This window comes from Centrocercus urophasianus, unplaced genomic scaffold, assembly GCF_019232065.1.
Source record: "Centrocercus urophasianus isolate 14NV4802_14NV808 unplaced genomic scaffold, USGS_Curo_1.0 seq_20, whole genome shotgun sequence".
Classification (NCBI taxonomy): Eukaryota; Metazoa; Chordata; class Aves; order Galliformes; family Phasianidae; genus Centrocercus; species Centrocercus urophasianus.
Genome location: NW_024884756.1, coordinates 18,497,041 through 18,522,081, shown reverse-complemented (window position 1 = coordinate 18,522,081; position 25,041 = coordinate 18,497,041). Strand labels below are relative to the sequence as shown.

At 37.3% G+C, this 25,041-nt stretch overlaps 1 protein-coding gene across 1 annotated transcript in view; it reads right to left on the bottom strand.

The window, feature by feature from the left end:
* The window catches only part of LRP2 (LDL receptor related protein 2), a 109,379-nt gene that overhangs the window by 74,394 nt on the left and 9,944 nt on the right, over window positions 1-25,041 (bottom strand). The window contains exons 2-11 of the mRNA XM_042822612.1: window positions 15,453-15,560; window positions 13,123-13,245; window positions 11,816-11,932; window positions 7,306-7,416; window positions 7,075-7,188; window positions 6,098-6,214; window positions 5,484-5,627; window positions 4,228-4,347; window positions 1,914-2,042; window positions 1,111-1,280 (exon numbers count right to left, since the gene is read on the bottom strand). Of these exons, the coding sequence (XP_042678546.1) occupies window positions 1,111-1,280; window positions 1,914-2,042; window positions 4,228-4,347; window positions 5,484-5,627; window positions 6,098-6,214; window positions 7,075-7,188; window positions 7,306-7,416; window positions 11,816-11,932; window positions 13,123-13,245; window positions 15,453-15,560 (1,253 nt within the window). The remainder of the gene's footprint in view (window positions 1-1,110; window positions 1,281-1,913; window positions 2,043-4,227; window positions 4,348-5,483; window positions 5,628-6,097; window positions 6,215-7,074; window positions 7,189-7,305; window positions 7,417-11,815; window positions 11,933-13,122; window positions 13,246-15,452; window positions 15,561-25,041) is intronic.

Here is a 25,041-nt window from a genome sequence, read left to right as displayed (position 1 = left end):
ATGAATTACTTAGGATTAACTATATATGGGTAGCTAAAAAAGACAGTCCTTGCCATGTGCAGTATACACAGTGGGAAAAAACATATTACCTTGTGTTTTAACTTTTACAGAGATGAGATAAATCTCGCATCTCATGAAAGTTCACACCTGACCCTGACTTATTACAGCTACTGTCAATGCAATCTCAGGAACGTGATCTCAACACAGCGAAAATGGTAATGCCAGAATTGTGAACAATCCAAAAGGTGCATGCACAACTCCTCTTGTACAACTTGAAGCCTGCTTTCCAACAGAACTAATGTGGCACAGTAGTGGAAATGGTAGTTTTCAGCTATGAGTATAGATTCATGATGACAGTGATACCAAATCGATCCATACATGGTGTCAGCAGGAGGCAGACCATGAATTCTTCTTTATGCTAATTGGCAGTCAACACAAGGATGGCATTCTAGAGTTTTAACACTTGATCTAAATCTTTTTTTTTGTTTTTCTAGGATATGCCTGGAGAAGAACGAATGAGGGTGATGTCTAACTTTCTCAAGGATCTCCAGACACTTGTGTTTTTTGCATGTTTTTTTTTTTAATGCCTCTATTTTCTCTACCTTGAAGCTAAAATATTTCCTCCTCAAAAAAATGTAACAAGACACTGGCTCATTACACCAAACACTGTCAATATTTGTTATCAAAGCTCAATTACTGTGCTATTTGAAGCATATGAAGAAATTTGATTTTTATCATCTTGGAAGGCACAAAGCTTTTACATTTAAAATGATCTTGTTTCAAAAAATTACCAAGAAAATTTTGTTCAGTTTTGAAAGAATGTCTACTATTTCTCTTAATTAGTTTTTTGGACTCCATCTCAAATAAAATTAAAAGTTGCTCAAGACATTCCCATACAATAGGATTCTTTGTTTAATACGTCAAATGTAATAGTATAGCTTGAAAAATGCAGTCATTAACATAAAACTTTTCAAGGAGCTTTTTTGTCAGAAGACAAAAGTACAGCCAAATTTTGCTCTCAAAAATGAAAGCCTATCAACACATTCTGCCCCTGGCTGTTCTCTACTTCCATACACACAAAAATTTATTCTTCTTGCAATTTCTACTCACCTTATCTTGCACTGTATCAGTCCAAAAGATCCTATGCAGGTAGAAGTGGAAGTCCACACCAACTGCAACTCCACGATTCTGCGACTGTACCAGAGTACGAAAATTTCTTCCATGAAGATCTCCAATCAGTAAATCACGGCCATTGGAAAAAATAATTGATGCAACACCAGCTGAAAGCAGAGGTGATAAATACATGACTATTCTGTGACCAAGCTATCTGAAAAAAGTCACTGAAATCTATTCATACAGGTCATACACAGCAGACACAAAGGTTTAAACAGATATTCAGGCTACAACCTGTGTATGTGGTTCTATGCGACTTCTTACCTGCTTTGATTTGCCCTTGTTTTCAGCCTTGGAACAAATCAGGCAGCAGTATATTTTAAAACTCAGTCAGGTAAGACTTTGACAAAATTTCTGTGTGTCATAAATCCTAAAGACTTTTTTCTATTTTTCTATCTCCTTTAATTAAAGTATAAACTCTAGTTTTTTTCTGCATGATGGGATTCAGATTTTCTTTAATTCTAGGAGGCAGGCCATTGTCCCTAGTTTTTCATGAACTGTTCTCTTCACCTTCTTTATTCTCTCATCTCCTCAGAAGAGGCAGCCAGCTCCACAAGCCTACAGGTGCCAGCAAACACAGTCTCTTGTTGTCTTCTGATGATGTACTGAATGCTGTCTCAACCTTAAAACTCTAAGTTCAAAGTTAAGATCAGATTTTCATGTGATGCTTTGCAGACTAACCCATTTAAGTTCTACTAGTCCAACAAAAGCAAGAGACTCTTGCACTTCTATATACTAACCTGAAGTGTTGGCTCTACAGTGTCGATGATGCTCTAGAAAATAACCTTCCACGCAGTGGCACTGGTGATGTCCCACACGATCTTCACACAGTTGGTCACAGACACCCCACATTTTGCAGTCATCAAAATCTGTTAAGTGAATGAGGCGTAATTAAAAAAAAAAAAAGTTACGTATCAGAGGGATGTCATCACATTTGGGAAGCTTCAAGTTTGCCCTCTCTACTTGCTTTCCATCTGTTTGCAAAACGATGGCATGGAAGAAGATTTTCTATGTTTTTTTCATAAATCTTCAATATTCTTCTTCTAGATAAGAGAAAAACTGGAGTTTGCTACCTACTGACCTACCCAATAAAAAACTGCCATGCAAAGAGGAAAAATCACTGGAAGTGAAGGTATGACACTGTGTACTTTCCACAACACGAGTACGTCTAAACAGTATTCTTGCTGCAACAGATGCAAGTACATTATGTACACACATGCACACCTGGATGGATTTAAGGCAAGTTGCATGTTAATATTAAGGTAGTACTGAGCTCAAGTTAATAAGGCAATGTTTACTAGGTCAGACACTTGCCAGCACAGGTGTCCGATTTCCATTTAAGAGGTGGATGCACATGAGAACCGAACAGTAAAAAGAACAAAGAAAGAAGCTCTTGGCATGTAAAATAGTATGCAGGTAGGATGTGCACCAAGGACAACCCAGCAAGTTCTCAAGATGTGCTCTAAAAAGCAATTACTAGGATTGCTGCAAAATCTTTTATTTCCAAAACTGTAAAATATCTACCTAACTTCCTAAATCTCATTTTATCTGTCATTATCTGAAGTCCAGAAGATTTCTAATACTACTTAACAAATAGTTTTGAGACATTAAAAGCCAGATCTCCTTCACTTGTAAGCCTATGAGCAGCACCTGTATATTACAGTGCTAGAATTCCACCATTAGGCCAAAAATGAATAAATAAAGGGAGAAAATTAAATCTCAAATGTTCTTCCTACTGGAACTTGTATTTTTAAACATTTGTTGACACATAAGTAAAAGTGAAGTATTTCTTACATAGTACATTTTGGTACTGAAAAAAATGTTGTCAGTAGCTTTCCAGCTTCCACATGTGTTAAAATCATCAGTCTACAATGAGCCAGAAGCAAATGGAGACAAATTAAAAATTACAGTTCAATTATTTTGGCCATAAACCAGTTACACTGATTTAAACTAAGATCTGGAAGTATACACTAATGACTGTGGGCTCTTCCCCCATGACAACTGTTTCTCTCACTACACACACGACTACATCTCTGCAAACTAAAATACACTGATTAAAATTTCAAAGCTAGAATCAGACAGCCAAGTTTACAGAGTAGTCAAGTACAACAACAAAAGACTCACTAAAACTACGCCAGGTTTGCAAACATGTCCTTCGCTTATTTTCTACATAAGAGTGAAAAAGTAAATTTTTTACCTGGAGACATTGTATTGATTCCTCCATTCTACTAAGAGCAACCCTGCTGCCTCTGCAGCTCATACATTCCTAGGTTACACAGTATTCTTGACAGTACAAAAATCTCATGAGAAACTGCGTGCTCAGAATACTTTTAATAGCACAAGAACCACAGCTTGAGTTTAAAACTTATAAAATAATCTGGTTCAGCATATACAACTAGGCTAAGCAACATGATCCTAAAGTTACTGTATTTCCGTTTGCTGACATAAATCATATATACCACCAGCAACTTATACTTCCAATTTACAGCAGGTACAGAAGTGTAGCACCAAAATAATTCCTTTATGTTCTTGCAAAAATTCCTTATTTTCATGTAAATACATATACCAACATGTCATAGGAATTACAGCCACTCAATAGCACAAATATATGCACTCTTTCCATTTTAAATTAAAATGATCTACTGTCTTCTTATCTCACTTTCACTGTCACTTGCAAAAACTTTCAACATCATTACCTGATTTTCTAGGCATACTTCACACTTCACACCTCTGGAGCAGAAAAACTCTCCTCAGCTAATCACTGAAAGACTTCTAACACAATTTGATAATAAAACAGACACCCAAGTGTAAATCCTCTTAAACATCATCAAGCTCTCACTATGTCTTACTGAATTCGAGCTTCACAATATCTCTCTGATTTCTTTCTTTGTCATCATACAACTGTTGCACCGAGTTATTTATTCTTTTGCTAACTTCAGAGATTTTCTATTTGTCAGGATATCCATCCTCTTGAAACTTAGCTTCTTGGAATCCAGGCTTTCCTAATGAGCTATGAGAAGGCACTAGATATCTGCAACATTGCATTTCACTTACCAATACAAGTACGACTGTCATTACTACTAATTGTATATCCCGCAGGGCAATAACACATCCCTCCTGAAGGGGAAGAATGACAGCGATACTGACAGCTCAGAGCAGCACAGTGAGATATGTCTAAAAAAGGAAATGAAATAGTTCAGAAATACAATTACAGCTATTACTGGCAGAACAGTTCTACCCTATTGACAGTTACATAGCTATAGCCTTTTCTATGATGAGTCTCCAGTTTCAGAAACAGCTTCTTAAAACAAGTATGCACCAGAAAAGACGTCTAAAGTTCCATAAAACATAACCTCACCATTTGCTGTTTTATGCTGAAAAAATAACCTCTTGCATTATATTAAGATGACTATCCATGCTACTCCAATATATCAGAATATATTGTTTGGACTTCGTCCATGGAAGAACACTTTATCCTTTTCTTCTCTTCCGTCCTTCTTTCAAAAGAAGGAAGGTAAAAATTCCTTAATCACTCTTCCCTTTCTTTGTAACTAAAAGCAGTGATAGGTAATGAAATTACGATTGTAAAGCATTTGCTGACTACTTCCTACTCTTTTCATCTTCCTTTTCCTTACGGATCTTGATAAACTTTTCATTTTGCAGCCTACATCGAATATTACATCAATCAGCAAAGCAAGAGGTACTATTCTATGACAAAGTTTGAAGTCCCTGTTTTTTTTTCCTGTCCTCATATTCCAAAAGGTACTGGGTTTTATTAAAATGATGAGGAAATTGAAAACGTAAAATACCCTGGATCCTGAATCCCAGAGGGAATCAATGTTCGTAAGAGTGAAATTAATAGAAAAACTACGCAAGCTCATTGTTTCCAGGAGACAAAACCCAGTAACAACACCAACTGAAGAACCAGATACTCCAGGTGAAAAGATATTTTTGAAAACCCTAATCCAAGTGACTTAACCAAGGCTCAGAATACACTGCTTCAGTCCCATGTTCCTATCATTGCTCAGTTTTCATTCTTGCTTATAAAAAGGGAAAAACACAGATATTTTATCTAAAAAGGCATATAGCACTCTTTTCCATGCCTTCCTGAATGCACTTCAGAATATGAAGAGGGAATTAAAATTTCCACCTATGAAATTTCACGTATGTCCTTGTTAGACCACCCAATCAACACAGTGCAAAATAGACTACAAAATTTCTGTGTTGCTCAATATATAAAATGTGAATGTAAAAATATATCTATTCTGATGTTTCTGCTGTTCCTATGTACTTATGATTCTAATACATACTGCAATGTCTGCCTGCCGTGATGTTTGTTTCATCTTCTCCTGCGGGGCAGTCTGCAGTTCCATCACACACTTTCCCTATTGGAATGCAATGTCCTGACTCAGGGCAGGCCCACTCTCCTGGGTAACATTCATGATAATTACTTTCTGTGGAAAAGAGAAACAAGTATAACTGAGGGGTATGTTTCAAATACACCTAAAAATCTCTTCCCTAAAAGATGCCCAAAGCATCTACACTCCTCATTATTAAGTTTACATTTTACAATTCTTTGTGAGAACTTACCTTTTGACTACAGTAGTCAACAAAAACATCAATAGTCAAGCAAGATTAAACTACTCTTGCTATATGCTAAATTTAATTTGCACCACATTTTGTATCACACAGCAGTATCTGTGTCACACAGCAGTAACTCTCACATACACAACAATGTACTAAAGGTTGTACAAGTTTAAAAAAAAAAAAAAAAAAAAAAAAAAGGATGTAAAGATGGAATTCAAAGTTTTTCACAGAATGAAAATGGATTCAGAACATCCTGACAGGTCAAAACTCCGAAGTAGTAACTTGGTAAGGTCTTCCTCCAAAAATATCATTGTTAGCAATAAGCATTACTACATACCACATCCTCTTTCATCTTCATTATCCTCACAGTCATCATCTCCATCACATATCCAGCTCTGATGAATGCAGCGGCCACTTGGACAAGTGAAGAAGTTGCCTCTACAAGTTGCATAAGCTAAGGAAAGAAACACTAGTAAATCAAACTACTCTGAGTGACAAAAAGGTTAGCAATAGAAGTCCTGTCTGGTAGATAAACTGTCATTTATACCTGTAAAATCGAGCTAGTTCCATAACTTACATGTATCGTAAACAGTGCTGTTTTGTTCTGGTTTGCTCTTTATTTTAAAATACTAGAGTGCTAGGCTTTTTTCTTGTTTTGTTTTTAATAGAAATGAGAAGAAATGCTGAATTTCTCAATTAATTTTGCAACAAGATGAACAGCACCTTGTTACTAGTATTTTTGAATGAGGATTTAAAAAGGAGTTGCTACTTAAGACATTAGAGATAAAGATACTTGTATTCAGAGAAAAGAGTAAAAAACTCCATGAACATTTATGCCTAAAGCTCTCCAAGGTGATAAGCTTTCCCTGCTAAGAGTTCCTAAATATCTGTGGGACTTCAAATGACAAACACTGCCAAATAGACATCAGAAAAATATCAGAGGGGTGGGGAGGATTCAAAAAAATTGTGCTAGAAACTAAATAACCAACAATGTGGCTTTCCAAAAGCACAGGAGAAAAAAAGTAACTCAGATCCTAGAATCAATGGGGAACTCTGTAAATATACAGATCAGACATTTGACAGTTCTACAACCATGATGCTAGTTGGAGATGTAAAATCCTGGGATATCAGACCACAATATAGGAACGAGCAAGAAATTCCCAGAAAGAGAACTGCCAATTAAGCAATCGATATGAACATCCAACAAACTTCTGATGGTCACATGGCCAAGCAACTTACTTTTGGTTTTCTTCTGTGCACTTTAACTAACTCTCAGTAAATTGTTTAGAGAAAGAGAAAAAAAAACCCTCATACTGCAAGAGTTTTCATCACTCCTGTCTCCACAGTCATCATCATGGTCACACATAAAGGCTTGTGGGATACATTCTCCATTAGCACACTGAAACTGTGTACTGGTGCATCTATGTGCTGAAAGAGATTTCAGAATAAAAAGACACACAAGAAATCTGTCAGAAAATTAAATTGTATACTTTATATCTCTTTTAAAGGTAATTTGTTAAGGATCTCTCTGCATGTGGCACTTACTGCAATTAGCTTCATCAGAAGTATCTCTGCAATCAACTTTGCCATCACATCGTTGGCTGGCATTAAAACATGCTCCATTTGCACAGGATAACTGTTCACATCTTGGGTAGCCTGCAATAAGAGATCCCTCAGTTTTAGTGTGGGTATTGGACTGTAGAGTATAATGAGTCATATGTACCCTGTCACCAGAACATCCTGAGTTACTAGAAAACAAAGCAGGAATACACAATTTGCCACATTACTACTGAAAAACAATCCGTTTATTCAGTATATTGTCTTCTCTAACAATTATTTAAGAATATTCTCTAGGCAGTTAGTAAAAGTCCTTGCAAGAGATTAGGCATATTTCGATTCATACTCCTGAAATTCAAAACACAGCATCTGCGTTCTAGGTACAGCCCACAGTAGTTGGGATAACCATTCTAAAGCAGCAAAGAAAGAATAAATAAGAAATGCTGGCTTCTGTGAGGGCCAAACACTATGCTACACTTTCATACAAATCCACACAGCTTCCAGTTAAGGCCCCTGTGGAAGTAACACAGAAGAATCATCTACACCATTGTTTGTGGTGAATTCTGTCAGTGTTGAGATAACAAAGGAAGAAAAACAGAACTTCAAGAAATTAATAGGATATCTGAAAATCAAGGAGCAACTCTTGTCTATCTTGCACGGGGAAGTCCAGAAGCAGAAACCTTTCTGTCCTTACTGTTGATAGGGAACATTTGCAAGCTGAAAATACATCCACACAAAAACACAAACAGGAAACAGTAGTAACTGATATTGGGTTCATCAGACACCCACTTTTGTCACACAGTTGGTATGTATAATTACCTTCTGCCAATCTAACCCATGTTCCAAGAACGAGAAAGGAAAAGAAGGGTCATTTCCTACTTCTAGATGATGCTGTTTCTTGTGTTTTGTTGGTTTTTTTTAAACCACAGCAATACTTGAAAAATTTTACAAAACAAAACTAAGACCTTTTGACTGCCATGAGTCACCACCTTACAGTGATCATATTGCCCTACAGCAAACACAGACATCAGGAGAGGACTTACCCCAAGATCAAGACTCCACTGAGCTACACTGAACGACGCAGAGTCCACAGCAACAATGCACTGAGAACTGGCAGACCAACAAGAGCTTTGTTCCTGGCCTTAATTCCTGCTTTTGATCACTGCCATTCTAGTCCTTGGCTGCCATCTCCTTTTACTTCAGTTGTTTTTCTTCCCTTACCTGAACTCTCCCTAGTGTAGACATTTCCTTCAGTCTCATTCTGTAGCTGCTACTTATAATTTGTCCAGTGTCAAGAACATTAGCCTCGTATCATGGCCCTTTTCTTCTTCTTTGGTCTATTATCTGTTCATCCTCTATGATGTCTTCAGTTCTTGATTTCTGCTCACCTTTGCAAATCCATCCCAGACCTAACTCCTCACTCCCTGACCACAACAGCTACTTAGTGTAGGAAACAAGAAGCAGGAACTAACTGGTTAAGGCAGCTGACCCATGGCAGCAATTCAACATCCAAATTAGAAGTGAGAATCTAGAATTTCTAAGCCCACACTCAGTTCATCAGCTTCAACAAATACATCACTAAAAGACTCCTCCTTTCTTTCTTATGGTCTCAGCACAGTGCTTAGTCACCAGAGTTATATCCAGGAAGTTTGTTCTGCCAGTCACCACAGAGAAAAATGGATAGGGCTGGGACTTTCATTTTTCAAATGCAAAGCTGAGGTAGGAGACAGAATTCTAGCTTTATTTGCAAGAAATATAGGTAACTAATACAGTAAAATGATATCAGCACTGCTGCTTTTAAAAACAAGTATATGTGACAACAAATAGTCTTCCATTTCACTGTGCATTTTTTAAGTTTCAAAATGAAAGTCTTTGCTAGCTGTCGAATAGCACAACAGCTGGAAAAATGACCCAATATACATATGCAACAGATTAAAAGAAATGCATTCATTTTATGAAATTAAAACAGCTTCAATGCACTAATTACATGACCCATAGCTGAAACATTGTTCTGATGTTTATCACAGCCTCTGCCTGGGTAGTTTCCCCTTGCTGTTAATCCCATTAGCAGCAAAACGGACTAAGGTTTTGAATCCCCTTGTTCTGTTTTATTACTTGTTTAACTGTTGAGTTACTTCACATTGGTGACATTTAGCATTTGACTAGCTTCTTAAATGATGTAATTTATTCAGAATAAAACTTTATCTTATTTACAATTTAAATTTGCTTCCAGAAAGTTCACTGAGTGCAAAGCATGAGTAACTAGAAATGAATTTACATTCCGTGATTATTTGTGAAATAACAGAACCAATTTTAAACAATTTTTTCATTTCACAGTTCCGGGATGTTTCATTTCTATTTATGAAATCCTTTAGTGTAAACTAATTGATAAGGAAAAAGATTAAGGAAAAGGCTGAAATAGCGAAATATCTGTTTCTATCAGATAGTATAGAAAAAGAAGTGGATGGTAACAGCAGAAGAAGTTAATTTCAAAGAAAGGAGAATAGCAAAACCTAGCACTAATTAATTCCTACTGTATAGTTAATCACAAAGTCACCTAACTATTCATTTTGTCTTAAGGCTTCTGTTTAAAGTATTAAGCTTTACAAAGATAGAAAGACAATAAAATTATCCGGCCTTCCTGGAAAGGTCTTGTCATTACAATCCTCAAGATTTTCCTGTCTTCAGCATCATCACATTTCTTCAGATTAGTCCAACACTCCTACTTTTAATGTTCCAAGTCACAGTCATTCTTCTGTCTTAGAGAGACTGTCAACACATATTCTAATAAACCAAAGTAGTGGCTGTTGAATGATACGAAGCATTTTCTCTTCCTGGTGCTAAATATGCTGCCTTCACAACAGTCATGGGGCCTACTGGCCGATACAGCAGTAGAGCAGCACTGTTAAGGTATCTAGAGAACTCTTTCCAAACTGCCTTTTAAATTATTCAGTTTACAATGTTAAGTGTGAAATAAAATGTGCACTTCAGCTTTCACTTATCAATGTGGCACCTACTCCAAAGGAAGAATCCTGACTATTGTCTTTTGGAAATCTCCTAGTCTGTTACAAATTTAGCAATTTCAGATAATTACATCACGTAACTTGTCTATTCCATACCTTACTCAAGGACTATTCGGAGACTTTTCAGAAATATGAGCAGTTCCTCTTTTCGAATTCACACTTAGTGCATTTTTCAAACAAGTATCTTCAATAATTTGTGTCACACATTCCCTAAATTAAGTTACAAAATTATTTTGCTCTGAATTTTAAGAGAGAAACGGCAACCCATAGAGATAGAAGATATTCTATCAGCAATTATATGTAGTACTTTGGATCTGGGCTTTTAGTGATTTGCATTGGTGACTTTAAAATTGTCTATGAGTCTATGACATGGTAAGTTCCAAGCCTGTTGCCTCAGCAACCTTCTACTCCGAACTATGATTCATTTCTAAATCACCTTTCTCTTTAAAGAGCAAACATTTTATCCACTTGTGAGTCAGGGATAAAATGCGCTAGTAGTTGGATGGCCAAGTAATATGCTGGTTTTTCCCTACAGAGAATATGCCTCTTTTCCTCTAAGTAGAATCATTAACATTTTGTTTCCTACTTCTTCACCTATTCCTTTATATCATAACCCCCATTTTTCCCACCTAGATGTTCTCAACCAAGTTTAGAGCTTGGCCTTTTGCTCAGCAGCATACGAACTTGTATTAGCTGAAAGAGTAGCTCTTACCTTACATGTCACTCATATGACATGTCAAGCCTTTCCTTAATATCAATAATGTAACAAATTGCTATTACAAACCCAGCTATCAGACGACAGTGTCTATGAAAAATGTACCCTCCATTCAGTGGCCAGCTATACTTTTCATCAGTATTCAACTTAAACCAATACCTAGTGAGGCTGTCACCAGACAGTCAGGTAGACTCAATTCTGACCACATCAGACTGAAAAACCTACTTGTCTGTTTCTGTTTTGTTGGCATAATATGAACATCTTTCTTAATATAGTACAATCCAACCTTGCTTCACCTCCATGGGAAATGCAGTTTTAGAAAAGGATTAAAGTCCCTCAAAGAAATTATTTGGGATGAAATTCTACCCTTCTATGCAGGTTATAGTTACCACTGATTTCTGTTAAGAATACTCAAAGAGAATATGAAAAAAAAAATGCAAAATTCACTCTGAGTCTCCTAAGGCTTTGAGCCACTTAAGTACAGTTGTTCTTCCCCACTGCAACACTTCACTATTTCTTAGACAATGACAAACAAGAGGTCTCGACCCCAAGGTAGCAGTCAGCATCTGAGTTCTGCAATAATGAAACTGTATCAGAATATCAGCTCTAATACACAAAAGAATCTGCAATGAAACTCTAATAACAAGAAGCATATTGTGGTCATCCTGTCCATCAACAAGCCCTTTAATCTTACAAATTGATTAAAATGCCAGAGGGAGATGAGATGAAACTAGATAAAGTGCTAAAACCAAAGACTCACGGCAGTCTCTTTCATCTGTTCCATCAGTGCAGTCCTTTACTCGATCACACCTGTATGCACTTGGGATACACTGTCCATTTGAACATGTGAACTGCTGGCTTGAGCACGTCCGTCCCGCTGCAAGAAACAGGCACTTGTGAGGTTTTTTTCCTTCAATTGGGATTTTTTTTTAAGGTGAAAAACTACTTTCTCTCTTCATTTCTTAATTACTCCACCTTTCTCACAAACATCAGCATATCATTTTTTCTTTGCATACTCATGGAGATTCAACACTTAAAAAGCAGATAACATAACTCTATTAGGCCTTCTGGAGCCTGCATAGTCACTATTTCACTCCACCAGCAGGGCTGACCTCTAGGTTAAAAATTACCTCCTTCTAAGTGTTCTGCCTAAAAGATTTAATTACTGATTCTTTCTTCTTGAAGTTTTTCTCTGTCATTTTGTTTACTGGCTCAAAATCTGTCAGTACATGTCAGTTATTCAGTGAACAACCCAAGCATAATGAATTAACAAGCACTCTTCTATACTGCCACTATGTAAAACAGCAGAGCAAAACAGGCACTTCTCTGTAATACAACAAGACCTCAATATTCACGTATACTTTATATTCACAACTAATAAAGGACCAAGAATTATTATGCCAATTCTCAAGACAACTATGAAAGTGGAAGGCAACCACATAGAACTGTACAATTCTACTTTGATCCTACTGGGGCTAAATCACAATCTCTGTTCCTCTTAGGCAAATTAATTGGGTCTATGAAGATACAGCTGAAAAATAACTTTTCCTCCCTTCCACCATCTGCACTTCTGTTCTTTTAAACTCATGTCTCAAGATAACACCAGTCAATATGCTGGCACCTAGTCTGTTGCTTTACAGGGGTCTATTCCTTCTCCTGTCAGTAGTGCTCCCCCAAAAAATCTCAGATAATCAGATACTAGTATCATTAGGGAAAATGAGCTCAAGACAGTATGGTAAGAGATTTTTTTTCCCCCTTTCTTATCCTCTAGGTTTCCCAAGTGCAAAGATAAACAGTCCCATACCAGGCCCTAAAAAAGCAGCAGCTGATGGAGCCTTTTCAAAACATTCATCATTAATGAGTACATGCAGAACAAAGTTAAATTGATCCAGCTCAAAAGTAACCTAGAGCTGTTGCTCATTTGCTTTTTCTGTCTACTGATTCCTTAGTTAACACCTAACCAGTGGTTGTGCCAACACCTTCGCAGAGGAGAAGGGAAGCAAAATGCAGTTAACCTTAGTTCCAATTCTTCCATCCTTGGAATAACATTCGAACTTCAATACTTACGACACTGTTGATGTTCATCTGATCCATCTTCACAATCTTCCTCGTCATCACATACCCAAGAACGCGGGATACATTCACCATCAGTCTGACACTGAAACTGACTGCCCTCACAGGTCGGTTGAGCTAAATGTAAGGAAAGAATAAAAACGTCATTTCACAGACATTTGGTAAAGCATTTTCAAAGAAAACAAAAAATAAAGAGACTTAAGATTCAAATATCCATTGACTAATTTCCAGTGAATACATGAACAAACCACAGAAATACAATGACAAACCATAGAAAATGGCCAGATCAGGGTCATAAATGTGGGCTAGAAGAATGTTTGAAGGCAAATTTTAGTTTAGTGAACATTTTACGTATATTCTGTTCTGCATCAACTCAGGGAGAAGGACAGGCTTCCGAGGAAGATGAGGCACAGCAAAAGCTTAAGACTCGGAACTACCCTCTTGCAGAGCCTCTTTTTGTTCACTGATGTACAGAGTCATGTTAGCTTCGCTACGCTCACAGAAGTCAGATCAACTGCCTTCACTCCACTCCAGGTGCTCTGTTCCTGGTAGGAAGGTTTTTCAAAATAAGCTTATGATTCTTCTCCACTAATTCACGAAACAAAAGTTAATTAGTGTTTGAACAACCCAACTGCTGTCATCCCAGCTCTACTCTGCACTTTTCAACAGTAAAGCAACAACATTAGAGAGAAAAGTATTTAAAAAAAAAAAAGAAAGCTTGAAATTAGCTACTGTTTCCTTGCTCCATTCCTAGTTAATAATCCTGGAAAGACACTAGCACGAAACAGCCCAGAAGACAGGACTCTGGCCTTAAACATCTTTTTTTCCTGGGATCATGTTTTTGCTGTGCTGCCAAGTCAACTAGAAATACTTTGTGCTCATGGAATTAAATGTAAGCACAACTATCAGCATAATCTAAACATTCAAGGCAGAAAATAAAAAACTTCACAGATTTAGCACTGAGAAGTACAAAATTATATCACAGGTAAAGCAAGTAGATAAAATCAATCACATACTATACAATGTAAATTGGTGGGGGTTTTTTTTGTTTTGTTTTGTTTTTTTTCTATTCCTGACATGAGTATCAAAGAATAATCTTGGAATATAGTTTCAAGCATGGGCCAGTTTTAAACCACTCAGAACCATCATCCTAGACGCATGTACCTCATCATTTACAGCATATTAACACACTGTTTTTGAGAGCACAGTTAACTGAAGGAAAAAAGCCTGAAAATTTAATTTTCATCTTTTTTCCATGAAGAACAATTCAGCCTCGTGCTTCTAAGTGTGATAAACACACGTGCCAGATTTCTGTTAGCTTTCATAAAGTCCGTACAAATTTAATCTACCCTTCGTTCAAAGCCCAACCACTTCTATTCAGTCACAGTTCAAAACTGAGTTGTTAGAGCAAGATATAGGAAAAGACCATTCTGTTTTGCAAGTTCATGGCATCCTTCAACCAGAACAGCAATTATTTTGGAGCTAAATAAATGCTAAGCAACAAATCAGCCAGTCAAGCTGTGCAAATAAACTCCAATTACTATATGAGTCAAGCAGCAAAGAAACAATCCAGCGTGAAAAGAGCGAACATAAAGTAGTCTTCTGCATTCCTTATCAGCTGAGGGGCAAAAGCTGGCCTAACCTATAAATCGGCTAACAACCACACCAGCCCACAAGACCTCAAAGAACACTAGAATCCAGAAGAAAAAATGAAAGCCAGTTTCTGAAAACAGCCCATGGAGGGAATTCCTTCATTTTCAAATTTTCATTTTCATATTTAGCTTAAGAGTTTTTGTGCATGGACCTTACAGCCTGGCTGAATGCAACTTTGCCTCTGAGTTGCTCATACTGGGGACAAGACAACAACTCCAGACAACTAACAATGACTCCTCTTGAGGTGTTACAGGTACACTGTCTGGATTCTCCAAGCTTCTGAGCCCAAGTTATGCTGGAAGTATTAGTGTGTATGTACCCTGTATATTCAGGATTACTGCAACAATAGAACACAATACATTTCTACATCTACCTAGAAGCCAGTCCATTAGTCACCAGAAGAAGTGACATTCCAAGAAGGACTTGGATTTTGAAGAGAAAGCTGTCATGCTTCTAAGTCAAGCACTACTTGACTTCCTGACTACCAAAGCTAACAGAGAAGAGATGACTCTTGAGCAGATTCTACAGTCATCTCCAACAACTACCATTTTTCTCCCCCTTTTTCCTCTGTATAAAGTGCATTCTTGTATCACAAGGTATAGCTGGGAGCACACTGAGAGCTAAGAATTTTTTATATTATCAAAAAGCTGCTCTACAGGTATTTCACTTACGACAACCAGCTTCATCTGTATCATCTGAGCAATCTCTAGCCCCATCACATCTCCAGTCTGCAGGAATACAGCGACCATTTCCACAGCGAAACTGCCCGCCTCCACATCCTGTGGTAAAACAAAGTAACAAGCAGGTTAGCAGAGCCAGCTAATCAAAGCAGACACCAAAGTGCATTCCTATCAAATCACTGTTCTGTTCATGACTACAACACAGAAATGGAAGAACATTATGATGTACAAAAAAAAAAAAAAATGACTACATGAAAAAGAATTGGGCCAATGCTCTATACACCCAGTCAAAAAGGAAAAGAAAATAAACAGCTGTAAGTCTGTTCTGAATAATTTTAATACACTTATTATGCAATCACTTATTATGCAAACAAAAATGATTAAAAAAAAAGTCTCAGAAGAGCACCTGTACTACAGGAGCCTATTTAATGGAGATACTTCCATTTTAAATTCACAGACAGTAGAGACTTACATAAAAGTAGGGGATCATTTTCCACATGATTTCTACAGGCTAAACTTACTAAACATGCAGATCTCCCCAAAACCTGCGAGGATAATAATAATTATGCCCTCTGCACCCACTGTCAATTCAAGCTGGGGAAGCTGAGGAACATAAAGATAGAGCACAGTTTTATCTTGAAGGTACTGCTGGGTGACAAGTTGGGCAAGAGGCAGCAAACCAACCGCGTGTTGGCTAGCAGGGTAAGGAGAGGGATCCACCTCTCTGCTCTGGGCTGGTGAGATTTCACCTGGAGTACTGCATCCAGACGCAGAGTCCTCCTTATCAGAGAGACATGGACTTGCCACAGTACATCCAGAGGAGGGCCACAAGAATGACCCAAGGGATGGAACAGTTTCCCCATGAGGACAGACTGAAAGAGCTGGTACTGTTCAGCTTGGAGAAGCCTCCGGGGAGACTTCAGAGCGGCTTTTAATTATTTAAAGGGGAGCTGTAAAAAAGAAGCAGACAGACTCTTTAGCAGGGTCTGCTGTGACAGGACAAAGGGAAATAGTTTCAAACTAAAGGAGGGGAGATTCAGACTGGATATAAGGAAGTTTGGGAGTTTTGTTTGTTTGTTTTGCAATAATTGTAGTGAAGCACTGGAACAGGTTGCCCAGAGATGAGAGGTATACCCCATCTTTGAAGACACTCAAGGTCAGGCTGGATAGGACTCTGAGCAACCTGATTTAGCTGTAGGTGTCCCTGTTCACTGCAGAGGAGTTGGATTAGGTGACCTTAAAGGGTCCCTTCCAAATCAATTCTATGATTCTGTGTGAAAATCTTGTTTTAGAAGCCATGTATTTGGTGACCAGCTTGAAAGTCTAAAAGACCTCCATTCTGTTTTGTTTTTCTAATACCTTTAAAGTCTTTCCTCTAAAGCATAGGAAAGCACGTCAACATTTAAATAGCAAATAATTTTAAAAGAAATTAAGCTTTTAGACATTTATGGCTGATCAAAAGCTAGCCTGCTGTCATTCTATCCCACTTGACTTACTAAGGATTAAGAACTGATTAAAGAAACATTCATTCCCAGGTGTAAATGCAGCTGGATCAGGCATTTATTAGACTCATCTAACAAAATCTTCAGTCCTGCAGCAGAGAGAAAAATGCACTGTTTATGGCCTTTGGTTGTGACTACAGCCTTGTAAAAAAGGAGTGAACAGCTTTATAGGTCCCCAGAACAATGAGCTATAAACATAATTAGGCTCAACAGCGCTCTGTTTCATGTTAATCTGTTGTCAGCACATCCGAGCAGGGAAGTCTAGAGAGAAGAGAAAAAAAAAAAAAGAAAAAAAAAAAAGGCAGCAGCAAAGCCCAACTCTGCAGAAAAAACAGTTTCCTGGTTTAGTTACTAATCACAGGATAAAAGTATATCCTTCAATTATTCTGAATGATTTGTCCAGAGAAGATAACCTCAGTATCTTTGAATACCACCACCTACTTTTTGAATTTGTGATGACGTAAGTAACATGCTACCCTAACTTTTATGTAAAACCAGGCATATCAACACAGTCACATAAACACATCCAAGTGATGTATTCTTAAGGGATATAGGCAAGCTACTTTATGCAAGGAATGCTCAAATCTGATTGTCTGGTAGTGACATCCTGATTTATAATGTATCCTGCAAATGGTCAAAAATTTCACTTGGATAAATGGTGGTACAGAGTGGTACAGGAGTACGTTCACCCAAATACCTTCTATAGTCTAATGCATGATGGTGGTTGGTGGTGCAGGTCTGGGGTTGGTGGTGCAGGTCTCTTATCAACTACCTTTAAAACACAACAACCTCCCTTGCAAAAATGCCCTGAAGGAATGTACAAATTCACTCTGGAATCCCAGGCCCTCTCACTGAATTCTGCCCTCCAAAGCAACATTTCCATATGAGATTAGCAGTTAGAACTCTAATAAACACAACACCTAAAACACCACATCTCTGTTGGAATTACTACAAAAAAAGTATAAACTAAATGGGCTCGTATATTTGACGTATACTGCCATTGAAAACCACAGGAATATTAATAGTCACTTAAAAAGAAGTTACAATACAGAATTAAATCCATACCCACAAATGGAGTTCCTAGTGAAAAAGATATTTACAAACAAGCAAGTAATTACACTGTAATTTGTATATTATTTGTAAAGAATAACTGGGAAAAAATTTCCAAGTATTACATACAACCGCTAATTCATTTTGCTTATCTTGTACTAAGTTCTTATATTTAATCATATCCTTATAGTCATATAAATGAGGAGATAACACTGATAAACTTTTAAGAAAGCATTATAAACATAGCTGCCTTCATATAGCATGAGAAATGGTAACTGAATGTTAACAGAAAATCTGCAAAGCACGCAGTTCTCCTGAACTGTAATTCCTCACAGAATTACAGTTTAAGTTGCTCACACCTACATACAGTAAGTGCTGTATCAATGTCTGTTTATACAATTCTTCAGCAGACCTGTTATAATTCATTTAATTATGGCATTAGCCTTTTCAAATGTTATCTTCTGTGCTTTCTTTCTGCAGGCATGCAGCCCTGATGCATCTTCAGAAAAATACAAAACCAACTGACACTTCACGTACCACTGCCCTATAATATCTTTGTAACAAAGAAAATTGCACAGTAAATAATGACATCAATGCATTAAAAAGTCAGCCTTTGAAACTAATAGAGAAAAAGGTGAAAAGTTGTTCCAAAACTCATAATCAAAGCTCTAAAAATCCTGTGTTTCATCTCTGATCAAAAATTGTTTTTTTTAAACAAAGACAGTAAATGGAGGGAAAATGAATTACAAAATCTATTACTACCAATGTTCAGCAGAAATATCCAGGATAAAACAAAATTAACCACATCAACAGTAACAGCAGTAACCAGGTTTGTTCCTACAGACAACTACAGAGACCATTTACTCTACAATTGAATGTACTCGTTCTGCTAGAAACAAATACCTCAAAATTAAGAGATTTGAACAACCGTGTGTTTGAACAACTGTGACTTCAGTTATCTGACATAAATGACACACAGCGCTCACAGCGAATAGTGACAATCTGCAGAAGAAGCACAGAGTCCACAAGGACCGCTTCCATTGTTTCAGTCTATGCGAGGTGGGCCTGCAGCACCTGGCTCAGCAGGGAACTGTCAGAGGACAAGGGGCATCTGCTTGTTTGCTGCCATTATCTGAAGCCCTGATTCACTGAAGGATTAGCAATAAGCAATTTTATGAAAAATTTTGCTTTCCATAAGAAACTTTTCTTAAAAATTGCAAGGCAGCTCATAAATCAGACACTGCCAAAAAAATTAATACTAATGAGGTAATTTCCATAGAAATTCTGATTTACTCTGACAGATGCTAATAAAACCAGACACCTCTTTCAGGCAAACACAATTCTGTCAGCATGATTCCTGCAGGAAATAACCAATGAGTTTAAAAACAAGCAGTAAACCAATTAAAAGTTTAAAGCTTTACTGCCATGCTTAAAATTTACCTAGGAGACTTTTGAAAGTTCAACATTCAGATAGGATCAATTTTTTTGTTTTGCTTTATTTTTACTATAATTCATTTTTTTGTCTTCTGACTGTGACAGACTGCAGAAATACATGACTTCGCCTTTACGAATCACACCAGAACATATAGATAGGTCCTTCTGAAAATAATTTCTGCTATTCATTTCCATGGAAACTACAACAGATATTCAGCTACAAAACACAATTGATCAACACAGTCACCACCATTAGCTCTGCATTTGGTCACCATAAATAATCAGCAAGCGCTGATGAATGTCAGTGGGTGGCATTTTTTCCAGATGGAGAAATTCAATGACACACCTTTGCTCCAAGCACACTTCCATGTCTGACATCGTACTGTCAGACTGTCCCTTTGCTCCATCAGTTGCACAGCAACAAAATATAATGGAATATTGGCAGGAAGGTTTAATCTCTACTGCCATACCAACAACATCTGCCTCTGACACTGCGGGCTAACGTATTAAAATAGGAGGCAGTACTTTCAGAGCAGCCCTCCCATGACGAATTCACGGACATTAACAGTAAGAATTTTGAAAGGTAAGTATCTATTTCAATTGTTCAATATTCATGAAAACACCAAGGAAACACTATGATATTTAACACAAACCAGCCTGGTACCAAAACAAGATCAGAATTCTCACTGAAAAAATACATCCCAAGAGCACAACTCCTAACCTTCTCATTACTCTTAACAATCTCTGGGCTTTATGCTGATTTTATCACTGCCTCTTCTGTGCTTCTTTGTGCCTGGGATCCATTCTTGAGTGGATGTTTAAGATTCAGAATTTGCTCAGTTAAAAACATGAAGGCTAACACTCCAGGCCCTGGCTAAGCCACTTGGTCAAAGAGTATGTCAGGTAGCCATTTTCCCAGGAAATAAAGAAATGTAATAGTGACTTCGTCATAGCAAAGACAGGACAAAACACTAATAAAAATATAATGTTAGCCTTTCAATTTGTGATGAAACACGTACGTATTGCTGAACAACAGAAATAATGCAATACAAACTCTATTACACAATTAACTACAATTAACTTTGTGCTCTGCAACAACCAGTGTATAAGAATGAAGTTAAACCACTGCCAAAGACAAACTCCACTGCTCCCAGATGTTGGTAGCCAATCTTCACACCACTAATGGATGTTGTTCCATGTCACATTAAGTCGTATGTAACTTTATCAGGAGAAAGAGACGTTAATAGCTTTGGACATCTCACAGCATAATGGCTCTAATTCATAGGACTACCATTATGCCCACTCAATTTTATTTGTGCTTCATTTGCTCCAACATGTTTGTGTTAAAGTACTTACATTGAGAACTAAAAAATTTAAATTTGATCTTTTTTTTTTTTTTTTTTTTTTTTTTTTTTACTATTAATAAAAGTAGAATTTAAATAATTTTTTTGACTCATAATGGAAACAATACTGTTGTACAACTTTACAAGTTACACTTGACTCCTTTCAGTTGCTCTCTAGAATCATAGAATCATAGAATCACCAAGGTTGGAAAAGACCTAAAAGATCACCCAGTCCAACCGTTCACCTATTCCCAATAGCTCCTACTAAACCATGTCCCTCAACACAACATCCAGTCTTTCCTTGAACACCCCCAGGCTCGGTGATTCCACCACCTCCCTGGGCAGTCCGTTCCAGTGCCTGACCACCCTTTCTGAAAAGTAATACTTCCTAATGTCCAGCCTGAATCTCCCCTGCCGTAGCTTGAAGCCATTCCCCCTGGTCCTATCACTAATGACACGAGAGAAGAGGCCGACCCCCAGCTCACTACAACCTCCCTTCAGGAAGTTATAGAGAGCAATGAGGTCTCCCCTGAGCCTCCTCTTCTCCAGGCTGAACATTCCCAGCTCCTTCAGCCTCTCCTCATATGGCCTGTGTTCCAGACCCCTCACCAGCTTTGTTGCCCTCCTTTGAACACGTTCCAGGGCCTCAATATCTTTCTTGCAGTGAGGGGCCCAAAACTGGACACAGTACTCGAGGTGCGGCCTCACCAGTGCTGAATACAAGGGAACAATCACCTCTCTGCTCCTGCTTGCAACACTGTTTCTGATGCAAGCCAGGATGCCATTGGCCTTCTTGGCCACCTGGGCACACTGTCGGCTCATATTCAGCCGAGCATCAATCAATACCCCCAGGTCCATTTCCTCTATAGGCTGTTAGTCTTTTCCAATTCTTTCCAAGCATTTCTCCATCTTCCTTTTCAACATTGCTTTCAACTTCTGACTCCACGTGTTTTGAATCAACTACATCCGCAGATTTTTAAGGCATCATGATTGTTTGACTACATAGAATAGACCAAGAGAAATCACTAGCCCTTTCTTCCCCACATTCACTGTATCTTTGAGAACTGCTAATACCTCTTTTAACAGTTAAGCTGTAATGAAAGACTTAACGTAGAATGTATTAAATTCAGAACAGATTGCACCACTCAAACTGTCTACTCAGAAGTGCAACTTACATTGCTGTGATGACTTCACATTTCAGGAATCATCTTTCACAACTTTCTTAATGTTTTAAAAGACCAACATCCTTCAAGGCAGTAATTTCTTCCTTTGAACCGTTCAGTCTTAATACATCGGCATTTCATTTAAAAAATAATTGAGAAGTGCTAACAAACAGCATTACAAGCCTCTGTGTATAAATCTTACAACACAAAAGTAACTGACAGGTTCTCTTTTCTTTCTACCTTCCAACAAAGGGTACTCTTTGTTCCTATTCAGCCCCCAAACAGAAAAAGGACCATGTCATCTCACTGGTGGCCTTGCAGGTAAAGTCCTGGAGATGCACCTTTCATACACTTTGATGTCAGATTTTTGCCTAGCCTAATTACACTTCAAACAGCCTGATGTTTTGGAATGCTCAGGGAGGTGAAGCAGAACATCTGCAAATTCCAGCTCCATTCCCCCACACCAAGGAAGAAAAAAATAAAATTCATAATTCGACAAAGACCTTTGCATATTTTTGTAAAACACTCTAGAACACCAAAAAGTAATTTTTTGCTAGCAATTACAATAGGAGAATAAAAAAGATTAAACTACAAAGTAGAATGGAGTCAAAGTTCTGCTATATTTCACACCACTGCCTTAAGATAGTATTTATTTATGTCTTTATATTCAATATTTAATACAAACTATTCAGATTCAGAAATTACTAATAATCAGATTACATGAGCATCAACAGGTATTGCTGAAAGTAGTGCAAGATTTATCTTTGATCATGAAGCCCACACAGCATCAAACATTTTTTTTTATCTACATGTCCATGAAGACCATCATGTTAAAGAAATAATAGATAGCATCAAAGGAAATACAGCACAAAATTAGTCTGCTCTCAATTCATATAACTAGAATATTTCTGTATATACAGCACTGAGGACTGAACTTAAAGCAATAGATCTGTTTTTCTGCTAATAGTAACTGGAATGAGGTTTGACTCCCAAATCCTGATCATGCAGATTCTTCAAAATATAGCAGAAACCCACTAACAATAATAAACCAGCCAGGTTTTTTCGTTTGTTTCTTTGTCTGTTTTTACAAACTAACAGAAAATTATACTTCCAACCCATCTCTCCCTAGGAATCCACTCATATTTTAACATTACTGGATTATAAATAACTTATAAGGAGGGTGGGCAGAATGGAAACAGAAGGAAAACTTAACTTTAGTTTTTGTTTATTTTCTTCCATAAAGCTCACTGGACAAGCAGAGTCCTGTTCTATCTCTATCTGAACTAAATATTCCATACAGGAGCAGAGCTTGGGAACAACCTATGTTGTGAGCTCAGTGGAATGTTCAGTATCAGAAGCTGTTATAAATGAATCTTGCTTGTGGGAGTACATCCCAATGACTGCTTTTTAAAGTATTATTCATTAATTCACAACAACAAACGCCTTAAAATTCAAGAACAAAAGTAAAAATTTTGTCCTTCACTGTGGACTTCAAAATATGTTTCATTATAGAAAGAGGTATGGTTTCCATTTCAAAATCAGTTGCCAAAAAGCACTGTTCTGTCAGTGCAAAAAAAAATGAATTCTGGAGATAGCAGTCTCTTCTGCTGTAAAACAGTAATGCCATTTTAGATATAAGAAGAAATAATAGAATTACACTACTGAATTCTGTATTCTAAAAGTATATTCTGTGTATTGTCTGTACACTCTTGCACATACTATTGTCAAATACAATGTTTGCTAAAACTAAGGCATCGAAACTCATTTTGCTCACATGCAAACTCTTTTAAGAATACTTAATATTAGTGTATCCTATATCAAACTATTTGCTTTCAGTTAGTACAGTTACAAAAATGACTATAGATTCTTTCTTGCTAATTCATCAACATAAATCCAGGAATTAAAGACATTCAGCATTTACATCTACTGAAACTAAGCAGGAAAGCTTTCCTGCGAGGAAGAAAAAGTTTCAAGTCTCCTGCAGGCATCAAGTTCAAAGGAATGACACTGTAAATGCCTCCTAGCAACGTTAAAGATATTCGTAATCCTCATCCTCTCTCTACCTTACTTTAGCTTTTTTAATTGAAAAAGTAATGAATGTAAACAGCCTGATAGAAAACAGAAAACCTGATTTTATTTTTTTCAAGTACAAACCTGAACAATACAGAGAACAAGCTCTGAATTTTCTGTTAAGTCCCATGCAGTCCTCGTGGGAAAAATAAATTGTCTGTTTAAGCTGATATTCAGAACAAAATAACTGTGGTCTCTGCAGTATCACTTTAACAACTTCTCAATTTGGGGAAAAAAAATAAAACAAAGAAGCGCAATAGCCTTAAATTATTCACTACATAAATGTAAAAAACAAACAAACAAACCAAAAACAAAAAACCACAACAACCCAAACTTTAAATTCTAACAGAGGGGATGTGATACTCCTCTCCACTGATAGTGTTTCTTATACCAAACAGTGTTCTTCCTCCAGCTTAAGTCACTGTTACATTTCCCACATCTCAGTGACGTCTGATTCTCAGTTACTAATTTTTCTTTGACACTTTCTTTAACCTGACTGCATACGAAGTATTTGCATTGGTGAGACTAATAAAAATTATTTGTAGTCCTTTCTTGAAGAGTTATTAACTGTCTGGCCAAATTCAAATAAACAAGTATTTGTGGTACTGAAATATTAGCCTCCAAAATACAAAAATGTCTTTCAAAGTACATTACGCGTAAAGAACACGTTCTGCCCTAAATTGGATAACCTTAACGAGTTGTCCCGACATTAGCTGTCTTAATCCACATATAATTCAACTGTGATGGTGTTAGGTGGGTAAGTGAAGCAAGCAGTATGATCCCTAGGGAAGCACACTTCAGAGCTCTCCTAAATCCCAGAAGCTTATTTTTCGCGAAGGGCACATTAAATATGCAAAAATCTGTTCTAATTGACCAAATGACACGATGAGGAAGAAGAACAAGCAAACACAGGAGAAGTGAAAGGCACCCCCAATTACTCACAGAAGGAAGCATCCCAAGCATTTCTGTAAGAATGGGCCTTGCTAATGGCCCCGAGGGCTGCTGTAGAATAACAATT